The sequence below is a fragment of the Pseudorca crassidens genome, chromosome 19 (assembly GCF_039906515.1).
Source record: "Pseudorca crassidens isolate mPseCra1 chromosome 19, mPseCra1.hap1, whole genome shotgun sequence".
NCBI lineage: Eukaryota > Metazoa > Chordata > Mammalia > Artiodactyla > Delphinidae > Pseudorca > Pseudorca crassidens.
Window position 1 is genome coordinate 12,245,097 of NC_090314.1, and position 10,674 is coordinate 12,255,770.

The following is a 10,674-nucleotide window of genomic DNA, read 5'->3' on the forward strand; positions in this document are numbered from 1 at the left end:
ATTACTCATAACAGCCAGAAACTGGAAACAACCCAGATGTCCATCAACCATGAATGGATAAACAAAACGTAGCATATCTATACAATGGAATATTACTTGGCCATAAAAAGGAATGAAGTTCTGAGACATGGATGAACCTTAAAAACATTATGCTAAGGGAAGGAAGACAGACCCCAAAAGCCACGTATTGTATGATTCACTTCTATGAAATCGTCAGAGCAGGCAAACCTATGGAGACAAAAAGTAGCTTAGTGGTTGCCTCAGGCTGAAGAGCAGAGGGAGGTTGGGGGGAAATGGGGAGTGACTACCAATGGATATAGGGTTTCCTTTGGGAGTGATGAAAATGCTCTAAAATTGATCATGGTGATGGTTGCACAACTCTGCAAATACTAAAAACCATGGAATTGTACACTTTAAATGGGTGAATTGTATGTGAATTACATCTCAATAAAACTGTTAAAAAAAAAAAAAGGCATGCTGGTAACTTTTTGTTGTTCCAGGCAAAGCAGAGAACAAGAGCAAAGGTTGTGAGATGACAGCACACTAGGCGTATCTGAGGAGCAGCAAGGAGGTGACCTGTCACTAGAGGAGACTGAGCGGGAGAGACGAGGCCCCGGGAGCAGGGTGGGACCTTTTGGAGTCATATAGGCAACCGTTGACTTTCACTCTGAATAAGATAAAAGCCATGGGGTAGAGAAGAATTAGGCAGAGAAGGGATATTACTTGACATAATTTATTTTTTAAAACACATCCACAACACCTGAGTTGCCTTGTCCAGAAGGCAGAAGCAGACGCAAGTAGGAGGCTATTTTAAGGATCCAGGAGAGAGACGAGGCAGTGTAAAGAGCGTGGTAAGAGTGGGGATTCAAGCCTCAAGCTGTGGTTATACTCTGAAGTTAGAGCCCACAGGATTTGATAACACACTGGATATGGGTGGGAGATAAAGAAAAGAGGCAAAGCTAATTCCAAAGTTTTTTGCCTGAGCAACTAGAAAGATGGAGTTGTCACTTACTAGGCAGCAGAATACCGCAGGAGGAGCAGGTTTGGGGTTCAGTTTCAGGTGTTAAGTCTGGGATGTCTATTTAATGCCAAATAGGCACTGGGTAGCTAAGTCCGGAGTTAGGAGAAACCCCGGTTAGAGTATGGATTTGGGAAGTTGTCAGTCATCAGACTGGATCAGCTCACTGTGGGAGTGAGTGTAAATAGAGGAAGAAAGCAGTACAAGGACTGGGTTCTTGGGCACTCAAACACTGAGAGGTTAGAGAGGAGGAGCCAGTAAAGAAGGCTGCGAAGGAGTGACCAGTATGGTAAGAGAGGAATCTAGAGAGAGTGGTATCCCAGAAGCCAAGTGAAGAAAATTTTGCAGGAAAGGAGTCATCAGCTGTAACAAATACTACAGACAAGTCAAGTAATAGGAGGACCAAAATTTGACCTTTGAACTTGATATCTTCAGTGGTCATTGCTGATCCTCAAGACTTACCAAGTCACCTGGTAAAGCAGTATTTTGGTGAAGTAGTTAGGCTAAAAGCCTAAATGGGATGAGTTCTAAGGGACAACCATCAGCGTAATGATTCGTTCAGGGAAGAATCTTTAATGGACACTAAAAAAAACAGGTGAAAGGGTAACAAGACACAAAATTACATAATCTCCCCACAGGAAAAAACCAAAACTTTATAATGAAGAAACCTGGCAGACATCACTTTAACCCATGATCAAAGTTAACATCACCAGTAATGGGACAAAGAGACATTATGTGCCCCCTGATACAACGCGACAAGAATGTCACACATCATTTCTGCAGTGTTCCTGCCAAAACTGCACAACCTGAACCTAATCATCAGAAAACAGCAGACAAACCAAGCTAAGGGACATCCTATAAAATAACTATCCTGCACTCTTCAAAAATGTCAAGATCGTAAGAAATTTTTCTTTTGCCATCAAGGACACTTTTAGCACAACTGACAAAATTGGAATAAGATCTATAGATTAAATCACTTATGGTACTGATATTGATTTTGAGTTTGATGATGGAATGCAGTTATGTAAGAGAATCGTTTTTAAGGAAATGCACGCTGAAGAATTTACAGGCAAAAGGGCATCATGTCTGCAACTTCCTCCTTCATGGACCCAGAAAAAATATGCACAGAGAATGATCAAACAAATATGCATTTAAAATGCTGACATTCAGGGCATCTGGGTGAAGGGTATATTCTTTCAAATTTTCTATAAATCGTAAATCATTTCAAAGTAATATTATTTTTTTAAAAAGAAGAATGGGAGAAAGTACAAGTGCAAACAACTCTTGAGGAGTTTTGCCATAAAGAGAAGCACAGAAATGGGGCAGGAGCTGGAAGGGGGACTTTTTTTAAAGTGGTTTTGAGCTATATGCTGATGAAAATGACCTAAGCGGGAAAAGCTGATGATGAACAAGTGGAGAAGCAATGGACTTGTGTACGTGCAGAGGGGACAGATGTCATGTACAAGCAGAGGGCTGGCCTTAGTAGGGGCATGGACCAGCTCACCCCTAGTAATGGGAGGGAAGGCAGAGCATACGAGCACAGACACAGGTAAGCTGGCAGATGTGGTGACGGCAGCCTATGGGAATTCCCATCCCCCAGTTTCTATTTTCTCACTGAAATGGGAAGTGACTTCATCAGTTAAGAGTGAGGATGGAGAGAAGTAATCAGAGGTTGTCTAGGAAAGTGGAAATGTAACAGGATTGCTAGGCAACACTAAGAGTCCACTTGAGAAGATGACAGCCATGAATTTAAAGTAAGACCAGCCAGCCAGGATACATGTATCTCCAGCCATACTGAGCTGTAACAGGTACAGGCACCAAATAAAAGGACTTGGATTTAACACAGACGGGGTGCTGCCGGGCAAGTACAATGAAGGCAGAAGGGTGAGGAAGTGATTATAATGGAATTTAAACAAGGTAAGAAGAGAAGAGAGAACATGACAGATAATAAATAAGTTAATTTATTTCAAATAGTGATAAACGCTAGGAAAGAACCAAAACAGAATAATCTGACAGAAAATGACTGAAATGGGAAGGACCACTGTATTTTAAAACAGCGTGCTCAGGAAAGGCTCCTCTGAAATGGTGGCATGGAAGCTGGGATCTAAACAAGCAGCTCATCTCCCCAGGAGTTTCCCAACAAAGAGTGAAGGAACTGATGAGCAGTGGCCTCAGCTGCTGCAGAAATGAGATCAGCCTGGGTGGCTGGAGCACAATGAAGACAGGCCAGGAGTCGTGTGAGGGGAGGTCAAGAGGCCAGCATAGGCCACACTATGTAAGGCCTGGTGCAATAAGTTAGTGTACAGTTTTAAGCAGGACAATGCTCTAATCTTACTGATATTTTTAAGAAGATCACTGGGTACTGGTTAGAGAATGGGACAGTACAAAGCCCTAGGGACACAAGGCAGAACAAGACACTCTGTCCTTCAAAGTATGTGCAATTATAAGGGAAATGAGATACAGGATTTGTTTTAAAATGCTCTGGGGTGGGAGGGACTTCCCTGGGTCGAGTGGTTAAGAATCCACCTTCCAATGCAGGGGACGCAGATTCGATCCCTGGTAGGGGAACTAAGATCCCACATGCCACGGGGCAACTAAGCCCACATGCCACAACTACAGAGCCCATGCACTCTGGAACCCGCATGCCACAAACAGCCCACGTGCCGCAACTACTGAGCCCACATGCCACAACTAGAGAGAAGCCTGCGTACCACAACGAAAGATCCCCTGCGCTGCAACTATGACCCGATGCAGCCATAAATAAATAAATAAAAATAAAGTGCTCCGGGGGCAGGGGAGGTTGGAGGCAAAGTTGGGAAAGTGGGAATGAAACAAGACTGGCAAAAATGTTCACTGTTAAATCTGGGTGATAAGAGACAGCACGAGCCGGGGTGGGGGTGGTTCAAAATACTATTTTCTCTACTTTTGTGTCATCTGAGATTTTCCAGAAGTTTTTTTTTTTTTTTTTAACTACACACGAAAACAAATCAAAGCCCAGTTGTGTGGGTATGGGGGAAGGAGGTTGAGTGTATATGTACAATGAATAAATAATTTCCATATGGTGTAATAAAGAACAGCTAATCATAGGTGGTTTGGAAAGGTTTCCCAAAGGCAGTGACAAACAAACATTGAGTTGAAAAGATTTGGGGGATTGTTGGGGGGGAGTGGGGGGGGGGGCGGGTATGGAGAGGCGGCACAGGGAGAGATTCCAAGCACAAGTGCAAAGGCCCTAAGGCAGGAAAGTTCAGGTGCTTAAGGATTTTAAAAGGCAGCAAACAGGTTAAGGATTTTACAAACAGGATCAGCTGTTATGTGGGAAATGAATTAAAAAGAGCAAGACTGACAGCAAGGAGACCAGCTGCCATAATGCAAGCCAGAAACTGTGAACTGTGCTCAGGTAGTTCCATTTTGGTACTGAGTTTGCAGTACCTGTGGGAAAACAAAGTTGGTGATTAAGCGTAGATGGATGGGCCAATCAATGGATCTCTTTTTCTCTCACGCTCCAGGCCTATTTACTTACCTTCATTTCTCATCTCAGCTAAGCTAGAAATTCTCCGAGGAAAAGGATGATGTCTTACTTATCTACCTAGAGATGAGGAATAGTAGGTAACACATAAGAGATACTCAAAAAATCTTTGTTGAATGAAAATCTACGAGGAAGTGAAGGAAACCCACCACACAGGTCCATGTTCTGAGAACTCAATACAACACAGACAAGTAGAAAAAAATTCAAGGCAAGATATACCCAAAAAATATAGTACAGGCAATTTAAAGGTGTTTCCCACATCACCCTTAGATTCTTTACTCAAAATTCTTCTAAGGGAAGGGAGGGTGGGCAAGGGATGAACTGGGAGTTTGGGGTTAGTAGATATAAACTATATCAAAACATATAGAATGGATAAACAAGGTCCTACTGTATAGCACAGGGAACTGTATTGAATATCCTGGGATAAACTATAATGGAAAAAAATATAAAAAAGAATGTATATATGTGTATAACTGAGTCGCTTTGCTGTACAGCAGAAATTAACACAACACTGTAAATCAATTATACTTCAATTTTAAAAAAATGCTTTTAGACATTTAAGAGAAATTAAGCAAGACATTAAGTTCATGTAGCTCGCCTTGAGGGAGGAGGGGAAGACTTGAAAGAGATGATGACGGAAATCACACATTTATAAACAGAATAGATAATATTTCAGAAATACTTAGGAACCACATGAATCACAGGAGGGGAACTGGGCTGAGATATCAGAGGCACAGTTTTGTCACCCTCAATGAGGACTAATAAATAAATGAGGTCATCTCTAATAAATTTGGGGCTAAGATTACTGAACCACCCAGCAGGTTGTGATAACCCTCTTCCTGGAAGGAAGCATAGAGCTGGGAAGATCCCAGTAACAAATGTTGGACAAGGAAGAACTCATGTACACGAGTCTTGAAGGATGAATAGAATTTGGGGGAGGGTTAGCGGGAGAAGATGGAGCACGGGAGATAATATTAAAGGTGAACCTACTGTAGGTTAGACAGTTATGTCTTCTTAGAATCTGGGTAAGATGATGGGGGTTAAAGCCAGGATGGGGGCAATGGGAAAGACATGGAAAGAAGTGGACAGATCTGAAAGCTACTTAGAGAATAAAATCAAAAGGACTTAACAGACTGTATACGGAGGTGTGTGAGCAAAAAGAAAGTGTTCAGAATGACACCTGGGTTTCTAGCTTGTAGGACTGAATGGAAGTTAGATTCTATTCTGTGTATAATCCAAAGGACTCTTCTAAACCAGTCTACAAAGCGCTGCATAATCTGTTCACTGCCTACTCACCTCATAGCGCCCACTCTCTTCCCCTCCATCTCTGAACCTCAAGCACAATGCCCTTCTTTTCAGTTCCTACCAGAGGACCTTCCCACATGAGCTTTTCGCTGACTGAACCGCCCCTCCTATTTTCTTCCCCTACCCAACTCCTATGATTATCTTTGGGGATCTCAACTTAAACTCCAGTACCTCAAGAAAATTTCTGCAATTTTCCAGATTAGGTTAGAGGTCCCTACTATACAATTCTCGTAGTGTTTTGTAACATTTTGTTCATCGCCATCGCATCTATAACTGGAGCGCCCAGCATTTAGCCCTCATTAAGAGTTCAGTAAATATTTGTTGAATACATCCATTCACTCAGTCGAAACAATCCCCAAAACAGATACTTCCAGATGAAAAAGAAGCTAAAAATCATACATCTAGTAAATGACGGGGCCTGGGATCGAACCCATTCATGCGTGTCTACCGATAGCCTAGCAGTAGAGAAAACGAGGCCCTTTCTCTTCCGAGTTTCTTCGATTCACGGCTGATAAAGGAGAAATGCGTGAATCTCGTCCAGAGTGATACCTGGATCCGCTTTCTGCCCCCAGCTTTCCTTCCCTCCACCTCTCCACTGCAGCTGCAGTGCATCAAGACCCCGGTGCACAAAAGCTGCGCCAACCTTCCAACAGGGCCGCGGGCCTGCGGGCTACAGACTCACCTGGGCCCCGCCCACCGTCCCATGTAGCCGCAATAGGCACATGAGCCCCGGCAAATGTGGGACCGAGCGGGTTGGGGGGTGCACAGGAGAAACGGTGGACCCAGCTCGCGGCTGTAGCAACCCCGACACGCTCTCCAGCAGAAGCAGGCGGAGACGCGGGCCCGAGTTCACCGCCGAGAGACCCCCGGTCCCGCCGGGAACCCCAGCCGCGGAGCCCGCAGACGGCCCGCTAAGAACAGCTGCCGCCATCTTCCCCTGGGCTCTAGAGGTGGCGTGGCGCGATGACGCAAATACCCCGCGACGGACGCCTCGAGGGGAGGGGCGTGAGGAGGGGGCCTTGGTCCTGCGCTTTGCAGTCCGGTCGCCGGCTGGGAGGGAGCATGCGCGGCGTGGAAGGGCCCAGCTGTGGGTGTTTAGTTCCCGGCGTGTCAAGGCCTGGTCGGTGGGCTGGGTCGAGGGCGGGAGGCCGGACCAGTGGCGGTTAAAGAACACGTGGTTAGGACTACAGGCGCCGGAGTCCAAAAGCTAGCCTTTAACGTAGGACACTTTCGATCTAGGTATCACTGGCCTGGCCTCGTTGTCTGAAATCATAGATATTGTTAACTACATTTACAACGACAGAAATGATACAATACACGTGCCTTGCAAATACAAATTCAAACAATAAAGAGGGCATAAAGTAAAAAGAGAAACTCCCTCCCCCCCAAGTCCTTCCCCCAGTAATGTGTATACTTTCCTAATATTAGTCTATGCACAAACACATAAATACAGAGTATATTTTACAAAAGCGGGGTCTGTACTTTGCTTTTTTTTTTTTTCAGTACGCGGGCCTCTCACTGCTGTGGCCTCTTCCGCCGCGGACCACAGGCTCCGGACACCCAGGCTCAGAGGCCACGGCCCACGGGCCCAGCCGCTCCGCGGCACGTGGGATCCTCCCGGACCGGGGTAAGAACCCGCGTCCCCCACATCGGCAGGCGGACGCCCAACCACTGCGCCACCAGGGAAGCCCTGTACTTGGCTTTTGTCACTCGATATATATTGTGGGCAACTTTACGCCGTTTTTTAAGCGGCGCGGTACAATGAAATGGGCGCACCACGAGTTCACAATTCTTTTGCTGAGTACTTCCAGCTGCTCCAGTTTTTTCACTAATACACATTTTTTTTAATACAAACACTTTAATGAACATCCTGATACTTCTGTGCATTTTTTTGTACACAAAGTCTTTATAATTTGAATCTAATAAAATTCAAATCCCAGATTCAAATGCAAGGGTGATCTTTTTTCCTCTTTTATTGCACTTTATCTAATCCTTCTTCAAGCCCTGGCATTCTGCCTCCAAAATATACTACCCAGTAGGGTTCATTTTTCTCTATTTCTCCATCTCCAGTGACACTCTGGGCCAAGTAACCATTCTCTCTCACCTGGCCTCTTATGCTAGCCTCCTGCAGTGGCCTCTTCACTGCTCTCCCTGCTCCCCTTTTGGCCCTTTGTACTCCCTTCTCCACGCAGCAACCAGAGTGGTCTTTTCAGATGGAAGTCAGTTCTTGTCACTCCCTGCTTAAAGCCCTTCAGTGGCTTCCAAATATCATGTGAATGAAATCCCATCTTTTCACCTTGGCCTACTAGAATCCCCACGATCTGACCCATACCCACCTGTGACCTCAACACATACCACATAAGTCACTCTCCCTCTCTTTCCCCATCCTTGAGCCACACTAGCCTACTTTCTGTCCTCTGGCAAGCCCATTCCCACCTCAGTGCCTTGGCACATGCTGCTGCTTCTGCCTGGAGAAACGTTCCTTGTATGACTGACGCCATCTGGCCATCCTCAGAAAGGGCTCCTTTTTAAGAAGTTCCCACTCTCACCCCCATCACCCTCAATCACATTACCCTATTTAATTTTTTTTACAGCTCATCGCACTATCCAAGATTTATTTTCTTACTTATTCACTGACTGTTGTGTTTTTTTGGCTGCGTTGGGTCTTCATTGCTGCGCGTGGGCTTTCTCTAATTGCGGTGAGCGGGGCCTACTCTTCGTTGCGGTGCGTGTGCTTCTCACTGCGGTGGCTTCTCTTGTTGCAGAGCATGGGCTCTAGGCACACAGGCTTCAGTAGTTTTTGCTCGCGGGCTCTAGAGCGCAGGCTCAGTAGTTGTGGCGCACGGGCCTAGTTGCTCCATGGCATGTGGGATCTTCCCGGACCAGGGCTCGAACCCATGTCCCCTGCATTGGCAGGCGGATTCTTAACCACTGCACCTCCAGGGAAGTCCTCACTGACTGTTTCTTCTGTCTAAAATACAGACCCCATGAGAAGGGTCTTGTCATCTTCACTATTTTATCCTCATCCCCTGGAACAGTAGTACCTGGCACATAAAAACTGTTCAATAAATATTTGTTGAGTGAATAAATGAATGAGTTTTGGATGTAAGAAACTGCCTTTTTTAATTTTGACAAGAACTAAGCAAAATGCCCTCTAGAAAGTTTGCATCGATTAACACCCCTGCCAACCATGTAGAACAGTGTTCTCTAGTTTATACATCATCCCAAAACTAGGTTTATTTCTTAATTTTGTCAACTGAATAATGAAGAAGAATATCTCCTTCTTTCAATTTGTTTTCATTAGCGAAATGGAGTAACTTCATATGTTTAGTAGACATTTGTGTTCCTTCTCTAGTTTATACATCATCCCAAAACTAGGTTTATTTTTTAATTTTGTCAACTGAATAATGAAGAAGAATATCTCCTTTCAATTTCTTTTGTTTCATTAGCGAAATGGAGTAACTTCATATGTTTAGTAGACATTTGTGTTCCTTCTTTATTAATTATTTTCCCATAACTTTTACCCCTTTTTCTATTGGGTTGTTTATCTTATTAATTTGTAGGGACTCTTTGTAGATGCGGGAATGTATTCTTGACTGTTATCTGTGTTGCAAGGTTGCAAGGGATTTTTTCCAATTTGCCTTTTTATTTTGTTATTTTTAAATTTCTTAGCCTTTTTCAAGTAAGGTGCTGTGGTTAAGGGCACAGACTCTGGAGCTAGACTGCAGGGTTTAAACACCAGCTTTGCTTCTTGCAAGTTGTGTGAGTCTGCAAGTTACTTAACTGTGCCTCCCCTTCTTTATCTATGAAGTGGGGATGTTGTAGAACATTCACTCATAGGCTTGTGAGGATTAAATGAGTTGATATTTGTAAAATGCTTGGAACAATGTTTGGCACATGGTACATACTGTACATAAAGTGTAAGCTGTTATTATTTCAAGCCCTGGGGTCTGATATCTTGTGAGGCTTTCCCTAACCTCCAAGGTTATAAAAATATTCTCATGTATTTTCTCCTAATACTTTTATAGTTTTATTCTGTGCATTTAGATTTTAAACCATTTAGAATTCATTTTGTTTAAGGTGTGAGAGATACAACTTTTTTTCCCAAATGGATAGCCAATTGTCCCAACCCTATCTAGTGAATCTGCCATTATTTCTCCATGTGGGTGTGTATCTGGACACTCTATTCTGTTTCATCGCCACGTTTAGTATGATTGCACCAATAACACTATTTTAATTATCATAACATAACAAATTATCTGGTAAGACAAATGCCTGCTTCACTCCAATTTTTCAGAATTTTCCTGACTATATGTGAAAGTTGATTCTTTTGATAATGTTTAGAATCCGGTTCCCCCCCCCAATAAAATCTCATTATTATTTTGATACAGCATTAAATTTATAGGCAATATGAGAAATGATGTCTTTGTAATGATGGTTTTTCCCACTATGATTATATGGTGTATCTCTTTCATTCTTTCCAGCCTTCTTTATATTCTAAAGTTGTCTTTATATTAGTATTTTTTTTAATACAGTAGCTTTAATGCCATGCAGACCACTACCTTTCAGCTCCAAAATCACTTTAGATATGTAGCAATATAGATCTCATTACCTTCTGGTCATGACCCTTTGACAAAAGTGATTCATGAGTTTAAAAGAAATGCATGAGCTAAAGCTCGAAAGGTGTGAAGAGTGAGCTTAGAAGGTGGTGGGAGAACTGGGGGTGGGGAAGTAGCAGCTGGTTAGTAAGCCTGTATTTGAACCTTAAAGATGATTTCAGAAACTTGTTGTGCACATTACTTTTTGTTGCACAGAAAAGTGGAGG

General features: G+C 43.6%; 1 protein-coding gene across 7 annotated transcripts in view; it reads right to left on the minus strand.

Annotated features, from left to right (window-relative positions):
* The window catches only part of PELP1 (proline, glutamate and leucine rich protein 1), a 45,639-nt gene that overhangs the window by 16,462 nt on the left and 18,503 nt on the right, over nucleotides 1-10,674 (minus strand). Inside the window, exon 1 of one of the 7 annotated variants that reach the window (XM_067716908.1) lies at nucleotides 6,532-6,910. The exons of 2 other annotated variants lie outside the window; for them this stretch is intronic. In XM_067716908.1, coding sequence (XP_067573009.1) covers nucleotides 6,532-6,780 — 249 coding nt within the window. In that variant the 5' untranslated portion in view covers nucleotides 6,781-6,910. Of the gene's footprint in view, nucleotides 1-6,531; nucleotides 6,911-10,674 lie in introns of those variants that run through there. 4 more of the 7 variants (XM_067716907.1, XM_067716902.1, XM_067716905.1 and 1 more) reach the window with 4 other exon arrangements.